General features: G+C 52.4%; 1 protein-coding gene across 1 annotated transcript in view; it reads left to right on the forward strand.

Moving 5' to 3' along the window:
- FGF18 (fibroblast growth factor 18) overlaps positions 1 to 11617 on the forward strand; it is a 33927-nt gene extending 22310 nt beyond the window's left edge. The window contains exons 4-5 of the mRNA XM_041747066.1: positions 3783 to 3889; positions 10099 to 11617. Of these exons, the coding sequence (XP_041603000.1) occupies positions 3783 to 3889; positions 10099 to 10365 (374 nt within the window). The 3' untranslated portion in view covers positions 10366 to 11617. The remainder of the gene's footprint in view (positions 1 to 3782; positions 3890 to 10098) is intronic.
- Positions 11618 to 12581: the final 964 nt, after the last annotated feature.

Raw genomic sequence — 12581 nt, forward strand, 5'->3', positions numbered from 1 at the left:
AGCAGGTGACATTTGAGTGGTAACCTAAGAGAAATGAAGCCTCTATGGGAAGCTCTAGGCAAGGCAGCATCCAGGTAGAGGGAACAGCTGAGTGCAAAGGCCCTGAGGTGGAAGTATGTTGGTGTGTCAGAAAGGAGCAGCAAAGAGTCTTGTTGGCTGGAGGGCTGTGAGTGAGGGTGGGATGTAGTGTGTGCCCCCATATGAGTCCCCATGAAGAGGCTAGATTTTAAGTGAGTTGGAGATCCCTCGGAGGATTTTAGCAGGGAAGAGATAAAATTAATTTTATATTTTAAAAGGATCTCTCTGGCAGAGGGAGGAGGCTGCTGAGTTGTGCAGTCTGGAGGGGATGCCTGGAGAGGAGGTCTGATGAGGAGTGGAGCCAGATAACAACCATACTCCTCCCACCTGGCCTGGTACAGGCCTCTAGGATGGAATTGAGCCCAGAGGAGGTTTCTAGGCTCCTGAGAGCTGCGTGTTGGGGGCTTGGGTCATGAGAAGGGGCAACGTGGACGAGGTAGGCTGTGGAGCAAACCTGGCCTGGATGGGTGGGGTCTCTCTCTTCATCTCTCGCCCTCTCTTTCTTTCTCTCTCTTTCTGAGAACTGCTGCTGCTATTACTCCCCGCAGACTTTACATAATTCTGGCCCAGCTCCCTTCTCATTATGTCATGCGCCCGAGTGGAGTCTAGGTCACGGCAAGGCCTGCTGTGGTCGGGGAGAACAGACTTCTGGCTCCCCGGCATGGCATCTGGAGCAGACCTTCCCCATGCTAGGGTGAGGGCAGCTAGGTTTGTGGGGGTGGAGGTGCAGCCCAGCCCCAGCCCCAGCCCCAGCCCCTTTGGACAGCTCAGGCAAAGGGCTTCCTGTGGTGGGCTGTGGCTGATGAGTGTTAGGGGAGGGTGGGGGGTGGGGGCAGGGAACTACATCTCCCTGGAGTTGGAGGCCCTCCCCTGGTGCCCGGGCCCCAGCAGAAAGTAGGCAGACCTGATGTCAGCCACTGCTGCTGGGTTACTTCTCTGAGCCTCAGTCTCCTAAACTGTAAAATGGGGACAAAGCCACCCACGCTCAAGGTGATGTATATACTTCGTGGGCTCATGTGGGAGCCACAATGATAGGAACTGTTCTGAGGACAGAGGTCCAGGTACATACTGGGAGAGGCAGACAGAGCAGTCTTCTCTCAGACTCACCTGGGGTCGCCTGGGCCATAGTCTTGGAGCCTGACCCCCTTTCTATACTCTCTATCCCTACCTGTCTCCTAGGCTCTGCCCCAGTCCCAGAGAATCAGAATAGGGTTGGGCCCCTCCCCCCTTGCACAGGTAAGGAGATTGAGACTCAGAGGTGGGTGTGACTTGCTCAAAGGTCATGCAGCCCAGTGTGGCGATGCCAGAAATGGAATCAGACCCCATAAGTCCCAGCCCAAGGCATTTTCTCATGCACTTCACAGTGTGGGATGCCTGTGACCCTGGAGGATGCTGAAGAAGTTCAGGTGAGAGGGCATGCCTGGGGAGGCCACTTTGGCTCTACTTCTACCCTTTTCCACACAAAGGATTTTTCCTCCTCCCCTCTATGCTCTGTGTGTGTGTGTGTGTGTGTGTGTGTGTGTGTGTGTGTCTGTGTGTATCTGTGTTTGTTTTTAGGGGAAAACAGTTTTGTTTTGCAGTTATTACGAAACTTACATAATAGTTACTTCTCTTACCTGGCCTCTGAGAACAGGTGCTAGGCCCTTTCTGCCTCCCTTTTGTGGAATCCTCACAATAACTTTTGAAGAGTAAGGATGATTATACCCATTTTATGGGTGAGGAAACTGAGACCCAAGGTCACACAGTTGGCAGGTGGGATCAGGGATTCATACCTAAGGTCTGCATATTCCAAATCTCTTGTCTTTCCCTTACGTGTGTTTTCTTCCTCGGAAGCTCCTGGGATTGGGAGACCCTCCTGAACCCCGCAATCTCCGTCCTGTGTGGGGCCTGAGCTTTGCCAGCAGATGCAGAAAGCAAACCCCAGGCTGCTCTGATGTTTGGCCCTGGGCTCCCAGGGAAAGTTATAGGGAGTTTGAATTAAAGGGGAGCAAGGAGGATGGGGGTCTTATAACCCCCTATCTCCGTGTTGCTTATATTTTCCTCTCGGTGTTTACTAGGGATGGGGGAAGGTGGAGAGAAGAATGTGCCTCCCCCTCCCTCCCTGTTTCTAGAATTACTGAATTCTTGTTAGATCTTTAAATTTTATGTAAATTCTTCTTATTTTCCTTGGAAAGGTGGGGTATCATATTTTAATTAGTAGTGGTGTCAAAGGAGGGCTAGATTAATTATTGGAAATCCTGAGTTCCAGATGGTTTTAATTTTCACAGCAGGGCACCAGGGTATATATTTTTAAATTTTTTTATTAAAATCATACCTAGTGTATTTTAGGGGCACTGAGGTACACTCTTTGTGGCTCCAAAGATGCTGTATTTAGGGCTATGATTTTTGTTATGGAGAAGGAAGTCCCTTGTCACTGAAATTAAAAGTTTGTGGCTGAGGGAGGGGCAGGTGCTGGAAAGCAAAGGGTCAGAGATGGGAGGGTGAGAATGGTGAGGGGGTCATAGGCAAAGAAGGCAGCAGTAGGAGGAGGTGCTGGGGAGGGAACCAGGCATCGGAGTTCAAGACGAGCTCAGATATGGTGGGTGCATGGCCTACTGAAGTCACACAGCACCTTACTGGGGAGACAAAGTGGATTGGCAGAGGGACAGGGAGGGTTCTGGACACAGCACGCCTAATCAAGGGACAGTCACCCTTTGACGTCCTTTTTTTTAAATTTATTTTTTAAAAATATTTTATTTATTTATTCATGAGAGAGAGAGAGAGAGAGGCAGAGACAATGGCAGAGGGAGAAGCAGGCTCCATGCAGGGATCCCAGGTCTCCAGGATCATGCCCTGGGCCGAAGGCAGCGCTAAACCGCTGAGCCACCTGGGCTGACCTGTTTGACGTCCTTGCTCAGTCAGGGCTTTGGGGGATCAGCTCTGGACACCCTCTCCTAAGGGAGGCTCTATGGAGAATGGTTTAATATGGAGTCTCCTACTCTGAACCAGGGCATATCGAGTCCTGCTTGGGACTTCCAGGCTCCTGGAAGTTAGCTACATTTCAGCCTTGGTGGCCTTGATTGAGGAAAGCAGAATATTATGGAGATAGCCTCCATTCCCAGGGGCCAAAAAACCTCCCCTTGAGAGGCCTTCCCCACTCCAGGTGGCAAAAGTGTGGAGTGGAGAGGGGACACTAGCAGGGGTTCTAGATGTTTGCCCTAGAGGAAGGGGCCTTTGACTGAAATTTTGGAGGAAGTAGTTTGATTTCCCCCAAGGCGGGGTAGGGTGTGAGCATGCCCATGCAAACTTGTATACATTTTTCTGTGCTCTCATTCCAGAGACTGTTACTTCTCTGGGGTTATACGTGTGGCTGTGTGAATAGCCTGTTCTGGGGAAGAGGTGAGGGGCCAGTCTGGGTCGGTGATTTGGGGAGGACACACTGCTATTTAGCCACAAGAGGCAGAACAACCATCCAGCTGGGAGCCATCTAGGTCCCAAGTGGAGTCAAGAGAGCTGGGGGTGGAGAACAAATGACTGGAAGACTTCTCTGGCTGCATAAGGGGCAGGGTGCTCGGATGAGACCTGTTCAAAGCCTCCCCCGTGCCTGATGTTGGAGCAGTGAGGGGGTCGGAGGACAAGGTCAGGGATCATGCTGCTGAGCCTTTTGGCCAAACCATTGCCCCTGGTAAAAAAAATGTATCTTGTTCTCTCTCTGCCTTTCGAAGCCCAGCTCCTAGTGGAGACAGACACCTTCGGTAGTCAAGTCCGGATCAAGGGCAAGGAGACGGAATTCTACCTATGTATGAACCGGAAAGGCAAGCTCGTGGGGAAGGTGAGTAATGGTCTGGAATTCCCAGGGTATTTGGGCAGGTTCCCCCTGGCAACTCTGGGGAGCTGGAACAGGGTGCTCAGGGCCTTGTCAGGCCCAGACGGAAAACAGGCCTGGAGAGAGGGAGAGAGAGAGGGAGAGAGAGAAAAAGAGAGAGAGAGAGAGAGAGAGAGAGATTGTTTCTAACTAGAATCTCTTCCGTTCGCTCCTTCTCTGCCCCCACATCACAGCCTGCCTGTATGAGGTATCCATGACTGTGACTTTGTGGAGCATGCAGGGTCCCGATCTCTCCTGCTGGATGTGAACCCCGAGCGGCTCAGCGGCTCCCTGCCTGTGTGTGTCTGCTGTCTGAGAACAGGGAAGCCGCAGGCCGCGGGCTGGGGCTTCAGCATTGTTTTTTAACATTTGCCAGGGATTTGCTGTGAAGTATAGTACCTCCTGGACCCAGCTGCCTCCTCAGCGCTGGGCCTCATAGTTTCAGCATTTCAGGAAGATTTTATGACTTTGGAATAGGCAGCAGAGCTGCGTGTAAGAAATTAGAGTGGGGTGTGGGTATGAGTGGGGTGGACCCACATGCCCGGGGCTCTGAGCTTCCACGCCACGGGTGCTGCCTGGTGTCCCCCTTTTTTCCTGGGTGTGCCTGTTTGTGAAGTTCGTACAGTTACTTCCTTTGGGTCTTCCAGTGGAAGGTGTTACTGTCAGGAGCTCCATGGGGTCATGCTTTATGTTCCCTGCCCTTTGTAGGGACCCTACTCATCCCCATATCCAGCTTGTAATAATGCTCCTGTTGGACAGGTGGAGTTGGGTTGTGGGGGTAAGATCCTGATTCTAAGGAGGATGGCTCTTCCTGCTTGGGAGCAAGGCCCTGGCTGGTAATTTGTCCTTATTACCTGTTGTTGGGAGGAGAAAGCACAGCCCCAACTCCTGTTCAAGCCCTGGGTTTGTTTTCCTGAATCCCTCAACTCTTGTCCCTCTTCCCCTACTCCACACCCTAGTGCTGGGGAGAGTGTCACAGGCCGGGGACTTGGGGCAGAGTATTGTTGCTTATTATTTGTTAATAATAACACCACCAGTAGCTTCTGTTAACTGAGCACCTACTTTCTGCCAGGCACTGTGCAAAAAGTACTCCCCAATAATCCCGCGAGGTGCAACCACTACCACCCCCACTTCGCCGATGAGAAAGCTGAGGCTTGGCGCCGTCCCAGGCACTTGTCCCAGGGCCCACCCTAGAGCTGCGGGGACTCCAGGCCCGGCTGGAAGGCGGAGGTTGCGCCGACTGCCCTCGCCAGCGGGCTTCTCAGCGCAGGAAGAGTAACCCGCCGAGCGAGAGCGCGCGGCCCGGACGCCACGAGTGGTTTTGATTAGTGATTCACCTCCCGCGGCCCGGCGGCCGGCGGGGCGGGGCGGGGCCGGCGGGGCGGGGCGGGGCCGGCGGGGCGGGGCGGGCGCGGGTCCCCGGGCCGGGCCGTGCGTTTCCCGTGGCGCTTTGCCGTCCCGCCCGCGCGGGGCCTCCCAGGCCCGACTGCCCGCGGCGGAGCCCCTCGGCCGAGCCCGGTGCCCCCCACCCCCCCGCCCCGGTCTGCGCGCTTCCCGGCAGCGTGAGCCCCGGAGGGCGCGCTCGGGTCAGAGGAGCAGCCCCGCCGCCCGCCGCCCGCCGCCCGCCGCCGCTGAGTCACCGCTTCCACAGGAGCCGGCTCCGATTTCCTGCCCCTCGCCCTCTCTCCCGTCATTAGTACTGGGGGCGGTTCAGCTGGCTCGGCGCAGCCCCGGGGGGGCCCCTCCTTCCCGCTCGCCTCGCGGCAGCTCCCCCATCCCCGTGCAGGCTCCGGGCTTCTGGGCTGGCCCGGGCCCTCCAAGGATGCCCCCCAAATCCACCTGCCCCGGGATGGTTCTGAGCGGGGCCCTGTTGGCCTCTGCCTCGCCCCGCTCTCCTGTCTGCTGCAGCTAGAAGCCACGGGCTCCTGGGGGGCCGGTCCATCACAGCCTCCTAGGCAGTCAGGCTCCAAGGTCCTGGGGTTACCCTTGTGTTTTTTTCGTGTTGCCACTGCCTCTGTTCTGGCTTCATACGTCACAGGAACTGTTGCCTCAGCGCATCCCCAGTCTTCCACCCCCAATCCATCTCAAAACCCATCGCTGGGACCACACCATCTACCATCTGTCTTAACCCACAGCCAGAATTATTCATGTCAGGACAGGGCATCAAGTGCCCTAACTGCTGAGCCTCGATGTCCTCATCTGTCAAATGGCAATGATAATGCTGGCATTTGGTGGGCACCTGAAAAATGTTCATTCACTTCCCCTTTGAAGCCAGGCCACAAAGTTACTCCTTCACCTGTGGGAACCCTTGACTTCATCTTAGGCTCTGACTCCCTTAGAGTGGTCTAACAGAATGGCTTTTTTGGGTGGTCTTGACCCCGGGTGCCAACCTTGCACATCTTTGACCACAGTGGGGCACCTGCGTTGAGCCCCCAACAGAGGCTTTTCAGATGTTCTGGGCCCCTGGCTGTGGCTACAACTCTGCTGGACCGTAATGATCATATACGGAAAGCTCTGCCCCAATCCCCTGCATATTCAGGTAGCTCCCCTGCTTTTTACTACCTTTCTGGACCCCACATCCATTTGGCCCAGGAGGGAGTACATCCTTCCATTCTATAAACAGCTGCTGAATATGGAGCGCTATGTGCTAGGCATTTTCCCCTGTCTCTGAATATTCAACCCAGTTTGATTACTTTTTCATCTGCCCCTGCCTGTGCCATCACTGGAGTCCTCTTTGGGGCAGCACAGGGCCCCAGACCTTTCAGGGTAGAGGGATCCTCTGCCCACCATCACATCTTTGTGAAGACTGCTTTGGTTGTAAATGACTGAAGCCCAACTCAAAATGCCTTAAGCAGAAAAGGAATTTTTTGGCTCATGTAACTAAAAACGTCCAGGGGGTAGTTCCAGTTTCAAGTAAGACGGGATCTAGGGGCCAAATGATGTCGTCAGGATTCAGTCTTCAGATCAAATAGAAAGAAAAGTACTCCAATTTGGAAAGGAGGAGGTTGGATGTGTGTGTGTGTTTTGGGGGGGGGAGCGGAGGGGGGGATGCTCAAATTCTATTTAATCACCAAGGTTCTGCAATGGGATATTCACTCACTCTGTAAATACTGATGGTCTGCCTTGCCTGAACCAACTGCGTCAGCATTTCTAGGGATGAGGCCCAAGCACAGGTGTTCTTTTTAAATCTTGGCAAGCAATAGCAGGGTCATAGAGGTAGTCAGGAGCAGAGGGGATGGGCAAGCCCAGCTGCGGAGTGCCATTAGCTTTGGATCTGCTGTATCTGAGCTCACAGGAGGGCCCTATGACTGTCACTGGGGGAGCTTAGGACCATCATGGGTACCATGGCTCTTCCCAAGGGGCTCCTGGGTGCTGGGAATTTCAGCTCTCATAAGTAAACCCAGACATGTGGAAGCACATGTGCCAGGCACTGTGCATACTCCTTGCACATCCAAGACTTTGCTTCATGCTGATGGTGGCTATATGGGCCTTGGGGAGTTGAGATGTTTTGATAGGCAGTGCCCACTTTTCCACACCCTCTCTTCTCACGGACCTCTATGGAACTGGACAGAGGATAAATGAGCTGCAGTGGCAAATGCATGTTGAAACCTGGCTCTGCCTCTTACAAGCCCCGTGACCTTGGGCAAACCCTTTTGCCTTCTTTGAACTCTGTTTCCTTCTAGCAGGGAGGGTCTACCTGAGAAGTTCAGAGGATGAAATGAAATAATGTATGTGGAAATGTCTGACCTATAACTGACCAACAATAAATGCCGAATGAATGAGTGAGTGGATTAATAGGGAGACCAAGTGCACCAGGCCGGGAGCTCCGGTCCTCTGCTTGCTGTACCCCTTTCTCAGCACATCCCTCAGGAGGGCCTCCCACAGCTCATGACTGTCTCTGGGACACTAGCGAGGGATCTGGGAGGCAGTGTCTACTTTCTTTTAGAGGAAAGCCCTTTGAAGGTCACGGCCACCATTTCTATCCCAGAACTTTCATTCATTCAACCACAAATGCTCTGGGTACCCGAGACCTATGCTGAGCCGTGAGGGCAACTGACAAATAGTCCTGACCTCCTGAAGCTCTTGGGCTAGCGAGGAGGCAGGTAGGTGTGGAATTGCTCTGTTGGAGGGTGGGAGGAGGAAGGGATGCCAAGGGGCGAAGATGGAGTATGTGAGCCCAGTAAGACCTGGAGGTTTGAGTGGAGGCTTAAGTGAAGAAGAGGAAATGCCCAGGGAGATAGATGGCAGTGAAGGAAAACTTCCTGGAGGAGGTGGTTACTGAGCTCGACCTTGAAGGATGAAAGAAGTTTCCCAGGTAGTGTCGGGCATTCTATAGTGGGGAAAAGCATGGCATGGGATTTGTTCAGTTTGCCGTGACTGTCCCATTGAGAGCACCTGGATTTAGGTTGGATAGGCAGCTTCCAGAATTATCCATGGGGGAGCCTAGAGACCACTCCCCTCTACCTGCCTTGTACATATGCTCCACTTCCCTCACAAGAGTCCCTCACTGCTCAACCCCACCCCCAGACACTGTCCTCTGGGTCCCACATATCTCCCAACCCCACCCCCTACCTGCTGTGCAACCTCCTCGAAAGATCTCAGCCCCCAGAGAATGTTTTCTTACCCTGCCTGTCCCTTTCTGCAAAGTTCAGCACTTTGTCTGCAGGGCGCAAGCTTGCCCTCCGCTCAAAGGTGAACGTTCCTGGAAGCCCCAGCCTGTTTTCCACTTCAAACAAAAGGCTGGAACTCACACCTCAGTCACCACGCACAGCCAGACCGCTGGGCTTCCAACTTGGCTGGGCATCCGTCCGTAAAGAGGAGTGGGCCCAGCCTAAATTTGGAGATGTTAGTTGGAAACTCGAGTGCTGCTAATTCAGGCCTTCCAGCTTTGTGTGCTTCCCACTCTTCTACACAGAGTGATTCGGCTGTCTCAGGGAGGAGATTCAGAGCCCTGCCTCCCACCGTCCTTTGTCCAGATCCGATCCAGGGAGAGAGGCCAGAACCATCTGAACGACCTGCTCTTCAGAAATAATTTAGCAAGTTCCTACTGTGTACGAGGGTCATTTATAAGTATCATTCCTCACAACATGTCTGTGACGCAGGGGTCACTGTCCCGGTTTGGTGAAACAAGGAATCTGACGTCTAGAGAGTGGAATTAACTAGCCTGAGGTCACATAAGGAAGTGTTAGAGTTGATTCATCTTCTGACTCGAAATCTAGTACTCCTTGCCCGGCATCCCTTGTCTCCTAGGGAGTTCACACATCTGCTGGGGAGCCTGAAATCTCAGAACCAAAGGCATAGATCGGCTTTGGAGTTTGGCCATGCAAAAACTCTTATTCATGGAGGTCCCCACCCCTCTTCACACCAAACATTTAAAATGCACCATATCCCACATTAATGTAATTTAAATTTAACTATATTGCAGTGGAGTTGAGTGGCAGTAGAGTAGCTGACAGGTTTTGTACACATCTGCAGGGACTCCTTTCTGTTGCAGGTGATAGAACATAATCTCAACTACTTTAAAGGAAATGAGATATTATTGGCTCACATCACAGTGAGGTAAAGAGCTTCAGATACTGCTTGGTCCAGAGCCCAAAGGATGTGACCAGAACTTGGTTTCTCTCATTCACTTCCTCTTGGCTTTCCTTCCTCTGTGTTGGCCTTGTCAGACAGAGTTTCTCCTCATGGTGGTAAGATAGGTGCCTATGCTTCAGCCTTAGGGGTTCCTCAAGTTTAAAGCAGCCTATGTTTTGGGGGGATTATACGAGGGTCTTGAGGAGCACTCTGATTGGATGGCTCAGGCCACATACCCAGCTCTGCACCAGTCCTGGGAAATAATGTTTCCTTGGCCAGTTCTGGGTCTCTTGTTCTAGTAGAGTTGGGGTGGAAGCCCCTGGCTGTAGGGTAGTGAGTGGGGGAAGGGATGGATTCCTGAATGACAACGGGAATCTATTACCTAATTAGTGGGTAGGGAAGGAGGCAGGGGCCAATATGACAAGTCCACTCCATAGATCCAGGAAGTGAAATTAGTGGCGACAAAACTTGGGTCAGGCCTTCTACTGCCCCCTACTCTACTGTCCCAAGCCTCCATCACCTGTCCACACCCTGTCCATGTAGCTCTGCCCCTCATAGCCCACCCTCTCCTTCTCACCTCCTCCTTCTCTTGCTTTCTACAGCCCGATGGCACCAGCAAGGAGTGTGTATTCATTGAGAAAGTCCTGGAGAACAACTATACAGCCCTGATGTCCGCCAAGTACTCTGGCTGGTACGTGGGCTTCACCAAGAAGGGGCGGCCCCGGAAGGGTCCCAAGACCCGGGAGAACCAGCAGGACGTGCACTTCATGAAGCGCTACCCCAAGGGACAGGCAGAGCTGCAGAAGCCCTTCAAGTACACCACGGTGACCAAGAGGTCCCGACGGATCCGCCCCACGCACCCCGGCTAGGCTGGCCTCACCGCAGCTCCCCAAGGCTGCCCCCAGGCCCACACTCACACTCACAGAGAACTGCATCAGAGGAATATTTTTACATGAAAAAATTAGGAAGAAGCTCTATTTTTGTACATTGTGTTTAAAAGAAGACAAAAACTGAACCAAAACTCTTGGGGGGAGGGGGGGTGATAAGGATTTTATTGTTGACTTGAAACCCCCTGTCTATGACAAAAGACTCACGAAAAGGGACTATTGTCAACGTACAGGTGCTTGTCTCTCTCTAGGAACAGACAACTTTAAACTAGTGCCCAGAGGAGATTTTGAATGAGGAATACAACACTTTAAGAAACCAAAGTCCTTTTTCCCAAAGGTTCTGAAAGCAAAAAAAGAAAAAAGAAAAAAGAAAAAGAAAAAGAAAAAATAAAAAAGAAAGCAAAAAAAGAAAAAAAGGGAAAAAAAGAAAAAAGAGAAAGTAGTACCCACCCCCAGACTCCCCCCTCTTTCCCAATCCCCTGTCCCTGCCCCAAACTCCAACAAAAATCGCTCTCTGGTTTGCAGTCATTTATTTATTGTCCGCTGCAAGCTGTCCCGAGACACCGCGCAGGGAAGGTGTGCCCCTCGGAATTCTCTGGCGCCTCGACTTCCGACGACAGACGGCCTCGTCCAATCAAGTGACCCTGCATTGCTCGCAGTTCTGGAGGATGCTGCTATCGACCTTCCGTGACTCACGTGACCTAGTACACCAATGATAAGGGAATATTTTAAAACCAGCTATATTATATATATTATATATATATAAGCTATTTATTTCACCTCTCTGTATATTGCAGTTTCATGAACCAAGTATTACTGCCTCAACAATTAAAAACAATCGACAAATTATTTAAAAAAAACATGAGGTGAGTGGTGGCGGGGGGTAGGGCTCAGGTAGGGCAGGGGGGCCCCTTTGTGTTTCCTTCTTCTGGGCCTGCGCACTTGGCGTGCTGAGAGCTGGGGCCTCGCTCATTAGTTTGCTCCTTCATTCATTCGTTCACTATTGACTCACTGTACCGCACTGTGCCCCACCCACTGCTCTAGGCCGTGGGAATGCAGCCTGAGACCTCTGCTTCTGGAAATCCTTGCCCTCACAGAGATTACGTTCTCACGAGTCGTTGACTAGATGACTGATTCAGGCATACGTTCCCGTACATTTGCTCCGCATCCATGTTCTACCGTGCACTGGGCATTTATCCAAAAACATACCAAAAGCGTGCCGGCCTCCAGGGAACTTCACTGATTCACTGATTCATTGCTTCATTCATTAACTTATTGATGGAACCACTCATTCAACAGATATTTAGTAAGCACTTACTAAGTGCCAGGCACTGTTATAGGTCCTGGGGATTCATCAAAGATCAAAACAGCCCAAGAAGCATGTGCCTCCTGGAGCTTACAGTCTAGGGATTGTTGCTTGAGTCATTTATGGAGACTGCATCCAGATTTCTGCCAAGCACAGGCTGAGCAAGGAGCAGTGGGCCTCCTCCTGTGCCTGGTGGTGGAGGGGTCAGAGGGCCCTGGGTAGGGTGGAGACCTGGTGTTTCTCTCCTTAGATTCCCATGGGCAGGGTGCAAGGAGTCTGTCTCTTTAATTTCCAGGGGCCCTTTCTTCTAGGTCTTCTCAGGGCCTGGTTGGGATGTAGGGAAGAGGCTGGCTTAGTCTTGGGGTGGGAAGCAGATTGGGCAGGAGGCTGACTGAAGAGGAAGATGCCTCCTGTGGGGTCCTGCTGCTGTCACCTGCCTCCCTTGAAACCACCTCCTGCCAAGACCGGCCAGGAGAAGTCCCCAGTGAGGCCCTACAGAGAGGAAGGAAAGAGGAGGGTGGAACACCTTCTCTGCACAGGGCTTGGGGCTGGACCGGGTCTTGACTTCTGACCTGTGTGTTCCCTCTGCAACCCACCTCAGAGCTCAGGCCATGCACAACTCTTGGTTCTGTCCTTTCTCCCAGCATTATGTGGATCTCTCTCCATCACTGAAGCCTGTCCCGTGTCACAGCGTGTTTGCTTGGGTCTTTGTGAAGCCCTTTCAGATGCATGATCTCACAACAACCTGTGAGGAAAATATTATCATTATCCCCAATTTATTGATGGGGGAGACTGAGGCTCAGAAACATTTAGCAGCTTCTCCAAGATCACAGATTAAGAAAGCTGGGGCTGGTGTCCAAATTCTACATTCTCCAGAGTTGTAGTAGCTACC

The sequence above is a fragment of the Vulpes lagopus genome, chromosome 3, assembly GCF_018345385.1.
Source record: "Vulpes lagopus strain Blue_001 chromosome 3, ASM1834538v1, whole genome shotgun sequence".
In the NCBI taxonomy this organism is placed as follows: Eukaryota; Metazoa; Chordata; class Mammalia; order Carnivora; family Canidae; genus Vulpes; species Vulpes lagopus.